The 12,674-nt window shown below is 42.0% G+C and overlaps 1 protein-coding gene across 3 annotated transcripts in view; it reads right to left on the bottom strand.

The window, feature by feature from the left end:
• MICAL2 (microtubule associated monooxygenase, calponin and LIM domain containing 2) overlaps nt 1-12,674 on the bottom strand; it is a 114,918-nt gene that overhangs the window by 79,561 nt on the left and 22,683 nt on the right. For all 3 annotated transcript variants that reach the window (XM_074543848.1, XM_074543847.1, XM_074543849.1), the window contains exon 2: nt 11,869-12,220. In XM_074543848.1, coding sequence (XP_074399949.1) covers nt 11,869-12,132 — 264 coding nt within the window. In that variant the 5' untranslated portion in view covers nt 12,133-12,220. The remainder of the gene's footprint in view (nt 1-11,868; nt 12,221-12,674) is intronic.

The raw sequence follows: 12,674 nt of genomic DNA, 5'->3' as shown, positions 1-12,674 counted from the left end.
CCCAAAGTGACAGGGGTGCACCAAGGACTAATTTGGCTGATTCCAGAGGGTTACATCCTGCATGGATTTGGACAAGTGCTTATTGGTGATGGGGCTTAATGTGCTGCAACACAAGACAGGCACATAACACATTTTCTGTGCCCGTTCCCCTGGAAAGGCTCCAGACAAAAGCAGCTGCACAAGCAGCTAAGGCAGAGGCCACCAGGAGCTTTCTCCGCCACGATGCTTTCCAGGCCATCCCCTTTACTAGATATGAAAATGCTTCTGGCAAAAATAGGTCTGCTCAGTGGGACATTCCTGACTTACTGACTTACAGTTCATCTCCCATTTGCAGCCCCAGATTTTAGCACATAAATCCACTGACAGCCACCAGACAGAACACTACAGCCCAACACACCCTGAACCCACTGAACAATCAATTGAAAGTCTGAAACATCATCATGGAATGCAATGAAAAATGAAAATCTTTATGCCACTTCAGACAACATTAAAAATGTCACAGGCTGAAGCTTTATTGCTAATAAAAATTGATTCTTCCATCTTCTCCCCCAAGAAAGGGGGAGAGAAGCCTAGGAGTGATTAAACTTGACTACAAAGATTACGTAATCTTTAAAAGGGTTTTTTTCTCTGTTGTACTGTTTTATGAGCTCCTTATAGAATTAGCAAGGTTAAAAAAAATGTCATTTGACAAAAATAATATTCACTTAGATGTATTTTAATGAGAAATTATAACTCTCCAAAGGGTTACGTGGACAATTCTTAAGGACACTACAGATAGGTCTTAAAATCTACCTTAAAATACTATTAAGATAATACTATTAGCTGGATCTTGCTGAACACGCATTTTTGGAGAGTGAAATACCACTGCTGGGGAAGTTCAGAGGTACCTGGGAACAGCAAGGCTCACACACCCCTAATTGCAACAAAACCTTGCGTCAATGCATGAATCCAATGCCTCACTACGATTCCACTTCTGCTTCAAATCCCTCCAGTATTTTACCTTTTGTACTCCCAGCTGAGCACCTCAGAAATGTGCAGTTTTGTCCTCTCCCAGATCAGTGACTGTCAGAAATGGAGCCACAGCTTTATTTTTTCCCTCCTCTAAGACTGTACCATGGATCTGAGGCCACCCAAGCCAGGGTGACTTTGGCCACAGCTCTTTCCCAGCAGCTGCTGCACTCGCAGCTGGACGCAGCACAATCCAGGGATCAGAGGATCTATCTTTACTGCCCTCCTGTTTTATTGAGTCAAAATGCCAGAAGTGAAACATTAGCACATTTATTGCATTCATCTGGCTCATCTTTACTGGGATTTTTTTCTCTTTTTTGGAAGATAAGCTTCTGCACGGAAAAAAGTACGTGCCTTCATTTTTCCTGGATGTATTTGGACACACTTGTCCATCCATCCTCTCTGTCACATGGATATATGTACTAATATTAGACCTGTGTATTAAAAAAAAAGCTTTTTCCATAGTTTGAAATTAAAACAATGGTATGAACGACGTCTGTAACTCATATTCTGCTATGCCACACATTAAAGAGGGGCAGTGTGCACTCAGGGTGTTAGAAAGTCAAGAGTGCCTTCCATGATGCATCAGAGCTGTCAGGACTTTGGAGCTTTTCTGAAAAACTCAGGTGGCATTTGTTGTATTTAAATCTGGTGACTTGATCTCAGATCTTTTAGAAGAATATGCAAAAATACTTCTTGAAAAAATTGCAACTGACAGTCATAATACAGCAAGTATGCCTGGAAACTTCCCGTTGCCCTGCACCAGTTACAGTTATCCAAAAAACTGAGACATTACTAACAAAAAAATGTTACGCTCATTTCAGTAAACATATCCACTAGAAACCTGGCAAGTGCTTTAATCCAAAAATCTCCTCAAAAAAAGCACAAAATAAGCCCTCCAACATCCTTTGGAATTAAGTGTGTTTGCTGCTCTCTTACCTGCCTTTCATTGTAACCAAAACACAGGGAAGAAAAAAAGAACAAGCCCACACCCAAAATCCAGAAGAGATTGCTTTCTTTTCTTTTTTTGGCCAGCTGCTTAAACAATCAAAACAAAAACAAGATAAACCTTGCAGAAAGAATGTTGCCTGACTATCCCATGGCTGGCAGCATGTAAATACCTGGCCTGTCACACTGAGATAGTGCTCTGAGGCTACACTAAAAACTTAGCAAATACAAACCCACAAAACAAAGAATTCATCCAGAAACAAAAACTGATGGAGAGAGATGAAGGCAACAAGAGCCTCACCTCTGAGCATAGCAGAGACCAAGCCATGAGTCTGGGGAGCTTTGTGACAGTGACAGAAAATGGTTAATCCCCTCCCTGGTTTGCAGGGGCAGGGGCTGTGCTGGGCAGCCAGCAGAGGAGGAAAGGATTTCTCATGCTCTGTGGCATCTAAAGCACGCAGGCAGGTTGGTCAACAAGCACGGCTTGATTTCAGCAGGAGCTTGGTAACACGCTTTAAAAATACAGCCCTGCTGCTCCAGTCTGGCCCATCCACAGAGAAACCTGGAACTTTTAACCAAACATCACAACAACCTAATGATAAACGAGCTCAGCTTCCACTTGGATATTGGCTTTTTCAACTAAATGGGGCATTAACTTACTTTGAGGGTATCTCACAGAATATTTTAAAATACATTCTAAAATTCACTTTTCTATTAGGTGAATTGTTAACCAACACCCATTTTAAGAACATGGTTTTTAGAAGCCAGTCCTGAGTACATGAACTCATATAGATATAGACATCAAATCTGAGTCAGAATTCAGATTTTAAAATTTTAATTATTTTTAAAGATATTAATAATTCAATCCCATCATTCCTAACTCTCCTAAGCAGAATGAGTGTACAGCAGTGTACATCAGCTATAGATGAGCTCAAAGTGCAATACAGTACCAGAAACCAACAGTTCTGGGCTCTTGGAGTCCTTTTTTTTTTTCCAGCTCATCACGCAACCTTCAAAGTCATTGCATTTCTATTGCTGACATGCTCAGATATTTAACGAGCAAATCTAAATACAGGTAGGTCCAAAAAGAGTGATAATCTGATGTTTTTTCTAGTTTACCTGGTCACTTGCACAAACCAGTTCACCATAGGTAGACAGTGCCTTTACTTTTGACACTTTTTCTTACAATTTGAGAACACTAGGAATTACTAACCAGCACTTCTTAGTAAGACAGCATCCAAAAGTGCCAGCAAGCAAGATACAGCTGAATTGTTCAAACAACCAGAATTAAAAATATTTACCTTTAGCACATTTTTAAGAAGGCTTCTGATAGCGGGGAAAGTTAACAGCACTCACAGAACCCACAAACCAAGCTGCTGGCAGCATATCACACAGTGAAAGTTAAATTTCAGTGCTTCTAGCTCTTATTTCCAAACCTTTTTTGGCTGAAAACAAGGGTAGTACATCATCCTCATTACTAAGCAAGAGAGTCTCAAAAAATAAATATAAAATGGTGAAGAAAATATAAAAAGAAGCATGCTTCAAAAAAAGGGGCAGAGAGCTGGAAACAAACTTGGGCAGCAAACTGCACATCACGAGGCGCAATACTCTCTTCTACACCAACATCCGACACAACAGAAAGGAGATAAACATACAGCAGTGTTTATTTACACGTATTAATGAGTCTGTTTTCACATTCCAGGCTGGGTGAAATGCAGATGGAGGCACCAGCCGTGCTTGTTCTGCCACTATCAGGGCTCTGTCTGGGCTGCCAGGCACTGAACTTCCTAGGCCAGGTGCCTCCAGGCAGGCAGGGCATGCAGAACCATGGCAGCAGCCCCACCAGGAATGGCTTCCTGCCCCATCCCGTTGTTTCCTGCCTTGCTAAAGCACAAGTAAGAGAAAAAGAGAGGAGAAGAAACCTGAAAGAAATGTCTTTGCTTTCCACTGGGTGCTTGCTGATCTGCATAACTTGTCATTACTGCTCTGGGTGTGTAGTCCTTGGCAGGAAGCTCACTGCCATCTCCTGCAATGCCTCCTAATCTGAGTTGCAATTTACCCCGGAGCAGTTGTTTTATCTGAATTGTAAATCCTGCAAGGATGGCAGGCAGGGTGCAGGCAGGACAGGACCAGGAGGAAGGAGCACTTGCTGTTGCACAGGTCCCTTCAGAGCTGCTCTCACAAACCTTTCCAAGGGGCAGGAGAAGGAAGCAGCACAAGGCTAACTCCCAGCATGGCAGAAGCTCATGGCTTCTGCTCAGACAGGATCTCAGTCAGATGAACAAATCCCGAAAGTGCTGCAAGACAAGGCAGGCAGTGTCTCTTGGCTGGTTTGTCCATCGGAAACAGCGTGCCCTTGGAAAAACAAGAGCTGCTCTTCAGGAGCAGCAAACATCCAGGGCAAAATGCAAACTTTGAAAAGCTAATCAGAACTTATCTACCAGCATCAGCAAGATGACAAGAGGCAGAAGGAGAAATGCCACAGCAGTTCTGTGTGGCTTGGCACTCCAAACAATCCCATGGTGCTCCCCTTGGGCCTTCCCAAGATTAGGTAAAGGTATTGAAGCCTCTTCTGCTGGTCCCGTTCTGCAGAGCTCTGACCATTCCTCCTGCTCTGCTCTTGCTCCACTTTACCTGCCAGAACATTCCAGCTGGGGTTTCATCTGCACTGAGGAGGTGGCTGGATGTGCGGGTCCTCAGAAGCACCAGATAATTTTCTACGGCATATTCCCAATTTTCTGAGAGTATTACACTCCTCTAAGGGAAAGTTCATAATCTCCAAGTAGCTTCTAGCAATTTTACCCTGTTGATCCCAGGTTAAGACACAAATATCCCAGAGACCTGAGATGCAAACAGTTTGCAGAAACCTGGTTGCTTGTAGAAACAAATTATCTAAGTGCAGACTTGCTAGGGAATGTGGAGATTTCAAGAACCATGCGACAAAAATAACCCCTCTTTAAACAGTGTAGCAGAGAAAATCAAGCAAATTAAACCAAGGGCATTAGAAGGGAATTTCTACTTTTTCTTTTCAACAGATACCAGCTAAACTTATTTTTTCACCATGAATGCCATCAATATCATGGCTTTTTAGAGAGAAAACACAAATAGAAATTGTCTTGTTTGCTTATGAAAATAATCTTCTACTAAAATATTTTACATTTTCTCTTCTTGTACAGCATCTTAGAACTGTGACATTTTGCATACTATGAAAAGAATATTCAAAGCTATCTGCACTGAGGCCTAAGCAGCAGATAATGCAGAATTTTGTTTGTCAGCAGAAAGAGAGCAACCACATCCCCAAACCCCCTGTTCACAGGGCAGACATGGGAACCTCAGGAAGGACCTCAGCTGCAGGAGACAGGAAATTGCCTTATTGTCTGAAATCTGGAGTTTAGCAGCCAAGTGTTTAATCACTTCTTGGTAGCAAAAGTTATGTATTTCCTCACTTATCAGTACACAAACATTACCAGAGCCAGGCTGGAAGCGTCGCTAACAACAAACCCCTGATGACCACCTTTGGCACCAACCCCACAACAACCACACGTGTCTCTTGGAAGGCAGGAGAAAGACCTGGCCCAGCAAAGCATGCTGCCCTGGAGCTCCATTTACCCCCCACACCACTCCCTGGTGGATGGACACAGCCCAGGTGCTTCAAAGAACCAAGCCCCAAAGCCCTGCAGAGCCAGGGCCATGGGAACACACCCTGCCGTAACCTTTTGTTTCATTCAGACCTCATTAAGCCACTTGTGGCGACAATAGTGCTGGTTTGTGTGAAAGTAACTGCGTGTCCCTCCCTGTGGGAATCTTCATAAAATATCTAGGAAATCAGGTCAGGGTGGGACAGCTTCCTTTTCTCCATTACTTGCAAAGTCATTAAATGAGGGACAGAGAAACAGCATAGTTCTGTTAAAAAATACAGATGTAAAGCTACTGTTACCTTCCAAGCCAAAAAACATTTAAATTCCACATGCCTAAAGTGTCTTATCTAGCCTGTCTGATTGCTCTGCTTTGGCCAGGCTTCACTGCTTTTCATAACTGATAAAGCTGAAAAAACTGTGTGTTTGTGGAAGTGTCTCCAGGATAATGAAAATAAAGTGATTTCATTACCAAATCACATGCCAAACATTTGCTTTTGCTGATGTAATTTGGCCCAATCTCAGCTTAAAACACATCACAAAGAGTCAAATACTTTGTTTTGCTTTCAAAAAACTGTCTGTTGTATGTCCTGTCATCACCCCAGCTTCTCCCTATCCCCTCTCTAAAAATCCTTGGAGAAATGAATGTGAATGCAGTGTTCAACGACTGTGGTCTCACTGCATGTTCATAGGTGATTTACTGCTTCTCCACTCATCTCAAGCAATCCTCCCCTGCCACTCATCCTCATTAGTCCCATGTTTTCTAGAGCTTTGAAATAGAAGTTACTTATTAAAATCCTTAAAAATAAATCTACAATCGAAATCTGGTGCAAGGCTTTAGAATCCCTGTCCTAAACGGCAAAAGCAAAGAAGCACCAATATCAAGATCAACAGCTTGTCTTTTAAGTGTACAAAACACACCCAGGTGCCACTTAAAATGTCAGTAGAATGTGGCTTTCAATATTCCCAAAAACCTCGACAGCTTCTGGATTCTACTATCCAAGCATTATTTGTTTGTTTCTTTAAAGAAAACACAAACACACACACAAAGCAGCTGAATGCCTCTTTGTAAAAAGCCACAACCTTTCATTCACTCAGCTTCCTAACTTGGCAGTCATCTTCTGGCTGACTAGTTCAAGTTCTGTGGACTTCACAGGAATGCTTTTTTATTAAAATAAGCAAGCCAGCAACACTATCTAATATATCTGCAACAAGTTTGGTGTGTTCATTATAAACCCTGATTATCAGGTTTGGAAATCTCCCTATTCCAATAATTATTTTGAAGAAAACAGTAAATCTGGCAAAAGGGATGGGTATTTACTCTTTATAAGATGAAAGAGGTTACAATTTTCATTATAATATGGATATTTTTTCCGTTGGAGCATAACTGGCTTTGCTTTCTTTCATCTTACAATTCAATTACTCAATTAAAAACCAAATGTTTGTCTTGAGGGATGCAATCAGTCAGGTCAGTTGAACATTCAAGCTCACTGGCTTCTATACCAGTAGGTACAGCACTGGAGAAACTGAAAATCCCTATTGCCTCTGAAGGATCAACAAATGCCAGCACTTGGGGGGGAAATTTGGCCACTTTACCTGCAGGTTCATACACGCTGGATGATTTGCTTAATTAGGAGACAAGTATTTGTTAAGCAGGACAGAGGAAGACGTGGAACCCAACCTGCCTGATTTACCATGAGGGGCAAGGCTGCAGAATGGGATGTTTGTAAGCAACTGAGGACTGGAAGGAAGGCACTTTGTGCCCAACAAGGCTGCAGAATGGGATGTCTGTAATCAGCTGAGGACTGGCAGGAAGGCATTTTGTGCCCAACAAGGCTGCAGAATGGGATGTTTGTAAGCAACTGAGGACTGGAAGGAAGGCACTTTGTGCACAACAAGAAGCAGAGACCTGGCACCCTGCGCTCATCCCTGCCCATCACCCTACGGCTATGGAACAGGGCAGCACCCAGACACACCAGGAGCTCCTTTCCCTTTCTCAGCACCAGCAAAGAAGGTTTGGTAACTCCCAAGGTATTCATTTGGCAGTCTTTAGAAATGGAGACAATGTGAAAAGGAGTGGAAGGGGTTTGCAGATAAAGACCATCCCCCATTTTATTGCTGATAGGTACACCAGTGTGGTTAGAACAGGGTGACGTGGCTCAGTGGGTTCAGTCAGAAAACCTCCAACCCCAGCTGTGACCCAGGGCTCCTCCTCTGCTGACTCACACCCTGGCCCAGCTCCCCTGAAACCACAGGCTCTCTGCACTGCTGTGCTGGATAAAGCACCACCATGGAGCCCTCTCTGCAGCAGGGACACAGATGCCACCGGGCCCTGGTCGGACTGACAGCACATGACAGTACCAAAAAGAGCCACTTCATCCTTTTGTAAGTCCTGGAAACACAGTCAAAAACAAGTTTCTGGAAGGAAACCTCATCTATTGTAAAACAAGATTTGAAAGGCTGAGTTCAGGAATGAGTAAAAGAGAGGCATCTGAGGACCACGTTTAGTGGTGAACACAGTGGTGCTGAGTTAACCAGCCGGACTCAATCTTAGAGGCCTTTTCCAACCTAAATTATACTATTATAAACTTCAAGACCACTGAATTTGTTTTTTAGGGTATATATGATTCCATATACACATATACCTACAAATGCACATATGTATGGTTTTAAATGCACAGCTTTCAAAACTTCTTAGCTTAATTTTATTTCCTTGCTTTATGCTAATATTGTTCAGCCTCAAAACAGCAGCTCAGACTGTATAAGTCTCCTGCCCAGGAACTGTGCCCAAGGTAGGGTCCAAAATACAGACAATGCTCAGAAGAACAAAGCTGCACCCAGGCATTTGTCCCTCCTCAACTGGAGCTTTGTCCCAAAACTCAAATACCCAGAGAGAAATGCCAGAGTCTACCAAGGCAGCTGATAATTACACAGTAGCACTTCAAGCATAGTTTTCTTAGTTCTCAAGTGTAAGCATGTATTTTGCAAAAACAGCGTGCACCTTTGAAGGGGAAGGCAATACCACATTTGCGTGCTTCAGAGAACTAACACCCCCTTCTCAGAGTGAGCCTGGGATGTTCCCATGTGCAGAAATTTCTGCTCCCCTGAAGCATGGGAGTGCCTGAATTTTGGGTGCACAGCGGGAGCCAGGTGCTACCCCCTGATACATATTCATAACTATCTCAAACATCAGCAGGAGCCTCATTTATATGTGCATGCACATATTCCTGTCATTTACACAAGTAAACTGAAAGTAAATGTAAATTAAGCTCAAGTAATGAATCTGCTCCATACAGAGAGGCAACATTCACAGATGTCTTAAAAAGACTAATGAATATACCAACACTAGCTGGATATATTCTTGTTCATTATTGCATGATGTTTTGCATGTTCAAAAATTTAGACTGATATTCAAACAGCTAACATAGGAAACAACATGCATTAAACCTTTAATGTTCTTTGATTGTCCAGCTCCATCCCCCAAAGAAACAAATAATCCCTTCAGAGTCCAGCCATGCACCTCTGCATTAATTAGTAGAAGATGAAAACCAGAGAGAAATTTTGTCAGCATTAAAAAATTGTGCTTTTTCTGCACATATTTGCAAAAAACCACAGTGTGATATCTACAGTTTTGCCTGGTTAGTACAAACTTTTGTTTCTCTCTAATGCTGGTGAACTAGGCAGGTGCCAGCTCCAGAAACAAATTTTGAACAGGACTCATTCCCATCTTAGAAGTTCAAGATTGAAGGAAGTTTGTGTTTTGTGAAGATTTAACACTCACACAGGCGGACTCCTACAGTTTCAGAAACATCATTTCTGCCCCAGTTCTGTTCATGTCTTTCTTCAGCAGCCTGGCTTTATTTTGGGGCAGGTTGTTTTGCTTATTTTCCTACAAAGACTTCAGGGAAAATAATGCTCCAAATAAAACAACTCTGAAATAGCAGTGGGTTTAAACTTCTTGAAAATTGCTCAACCAGTTTTATTCATCCAGTTTAAAACTGTATCATTGTAGAAACTTTGAAAGCCATATTTGGCAATGTTCTCCAAGAGCACTTAAGACACAGGATTATTGTTATTTAGCTGGAGTGGAACGTTCTGTATGCATAAAACTTGTGCATATTGCAATGAGTAACTCAAGTGTGGCTGAAGAGTTTACAAGCACAAAGTCAACAAGTACAGCATTCAGCTCTTAAATACCATGCAAAAACAAAAAGAAAGAAAAAAACCAAAACCCAGCAGTTTTGGGATGAGGCAGTAGATTTTCATTTTGTTTTAAAAAAAAACACTCAAAAAACAAAACAAAACAAAAACACCCAAAAAATCCAAAAGCAAACAAAAAACCCAACAAGCCTCCTCTGAGTCATTTAGAACCCAACTGCATCTTCTCTATCTCCTCCAAAGACTGGGAAGATTGCAAAGCCATATCTAAGAACCATGAGCTGCAGGCTCATCTACAGCATTCAAGGCCACAACCTCATTTAAAGCCTTGAAGTCATGTATTTTTTTTAAGTGATGCCTACTAGCAACCTTGGCTCTGCAACAACAAAAACCCACTTAGCTCATTGCTCAAGTTGTGATGCTGCTTGTTAATCAGGGTTTTTACTTGGGGCAGATGTGCCTCGAGCAGGTGAGCGCTGGGCACGGCTGCCAGCTGCAAGCTCCTGTTCCACCACTGCAAACAGCACAGAATCAGGCACAAAGCTAAAATCACCAGCTGCACTGCAGGTAAGGGTGCTGTGCGTGCTGCAGCCTGACCTCTCTGCACTGCCTGGGCTGCCAGCATTTCTGAGAACCCTTTATCTGTGAGTGGGGCTGTCAGAGCCCACCATTGCAATGGCTGGGGTGCACACTCCTCTCCCAGCACAGCAGCCTCCCCTCCTGCAGGGCCAGGCACAGAGAGGCTGTGATTCACACCCCAGGAATGTCTGGGAGATATCCCCACTGTGGCTGCTCTCACTGCCAGCAATGTGAAGATTCATGTTTCTCTCGTTAAATCAGCGATGACACGCTGAAGTGCAGGGCTGGGCACGGGCCAGGCTCGTGGTGAACATCTCCAAGTATTTCACGGAATATCTGTACCCACGCTCTTGACATGCAGACATTCTACAGCCATTTGCAAGTTGGTCATATGTGCATGATAGAAATGTCCATTAATTTCTGCAAATACTTACACCATGCCACTAAAAATAAATCTTTCATCTCAAGGGGCAGTAATACCATACTTTCAACACTGTGGAAGGTGTTGATTAGCTTCCTCCTTGGCAACACTGTAAAGCATTACACGGACCATATATTTTATGCACCAACCCATTTCCACAAAATCTTCTCACAAAATAAATATTAATCACTTTGCTTAGGAAGCTTACAGAACAAACCCTTGGCTTTGCAATGTCACCATTTGAGAGAAGACTTAGTTTTTACATTTCAAATGGGTCTTAAAACTGCTTTTTTGTGTTGCAAACACTTCCCCAAACTTACCACCACAGAAATTTGGACCTGGGGCTGTATGTGTATGGTGAGGTACGTGTGGAATATTTCCTAAAATTTGTTAATCATCAGACACTTTCTCACTCCTTCCCTTTCCTGTCTGTTTTCATCACAAAGATGTTCCATGACATACGTTGAAGGACTTTTCCAAAGAACAAAAAGGGAGGAAGGAAGCACAGGTCAAAAAGGGAAATGAAGGGAAAAAGGAGAGGAGAAAACCAGAGCCTGCCAGGAACACAGTCTAAATAGCTGCGATGACACTCCTTTACTATATAAAACTATATTAAGGACCCTTATGACCTTAAAAAACATTAAAAATCATTGAGAGCTTATTAAAAGTGAATAAAACCAAAGGACTCTCTATGTACTGAAGGTAACTTGGTGTTCTTCTCACGCTTTTGAGAAGTTTCAGTCAATGATGCAAACCAGAAGAAAGAGACTTTCAACACCACCTGTCTACTGAGAACTTGAAAGAACACATCAGTAATAGTTTTAAATAAAAAAATCCTTCACATTTTGGTGTCTAGTTATACTCCAGTATAACAAAGCCCAAGACAGACTGTAAAACAGGATGCTTTAAGGCTAACTCTCATATATTGTGAGTTTCCGCCGAACTTTCAGAAAAAAAACACTTTAAAATTTGTCCAAAACAGTCAATAACCAGTTTCAGCATATTAAAGGAAAGGTTACTCAACAGACACATTGTATGTGATGGAAGAAACCTTGCTTCCGCAGAAAAACAAGTTTAAAAATTCCTAAGCTATGAAATCCAAAACTGAATTCTACTTACCTTAGTGTTCATACAAGACTTCCCACGTTTATACTCTTTGTGACTTGCTCTCTTATCAAGCTTGTTCCACAAAGCTTTGGCCTTCCACGTGGTCACTCTCGACTTTAGTTTGGTGTAAAAGTTTCTGTTGTCCAAAGGATCTAAGTCAAGTTGGCGAGTGAGAATATTGAAGGCCTGAATGGTGCCTTTGCATGTTGATGCCTGCACAAAGTTTTCAAATATCTGGCCAGCTTGATTGTATTTTTCATCATCATTTTCCTCCATGTTCTGAGAGCAGAGAACAATTAAGCTGGAGCTCTTGTGCTGGGGTACAGGTGATCAACAATAGCAAGGACTTCCACGCATGTTATTCCTAGAAAAGATAAATGCAGGTCATATTAAAGCAGGTTCCGCATAGCAAAATTAAATCCACCAACTGCACATAAAACACGAGCATAAAACCCCAGCATACAGTGACTGTTGGGAAGGATGAAAGTTTGAAAAGGAAGTCTCACAGATATGTGTGCTTAGCAGAAAGATTTTAAAATGTGGAGTCTGATGAAGGAATAGAGATGGAAGTAAGTTTTAATAAAGAAGAAAAGAACTGCTGAGCCAGTCTAAAAGAACTGCTGAGCCAGTCTTACTGGATAACCAAGGAGGCAAAGGTTGTGTATGTGTGCTACAAACAAACATAACACATTCGTGCTGTCATGACTTACACTCACAAAGACTGTTATAAAAACCCTGCTAACTCAAGCCTACTGCTACAACAAGAACCAGCTTCACTGAGAGCTTGAGGATTTCATTTTATTTTTTTTTTTTCAGTC

Source organism: Zonotrichia albicollis, chromosome 6 (genome assembly GCF_047830755.1).
Source record: "Zonotrichia albicollis isolate bZonAlb1 chromosome 6, bZonAlb1.hap1, whole genome shotgun sequence".
Lineage (NCBI taxonomy): Eukaryota > Metazoa > Chordata > Aves > Passeriformes > Passerellidae > Zonotrichia > Zonotrichia albicollis.
This window is presented reverse-complemented; position numbering and strand designations above follow the sequence as displayed.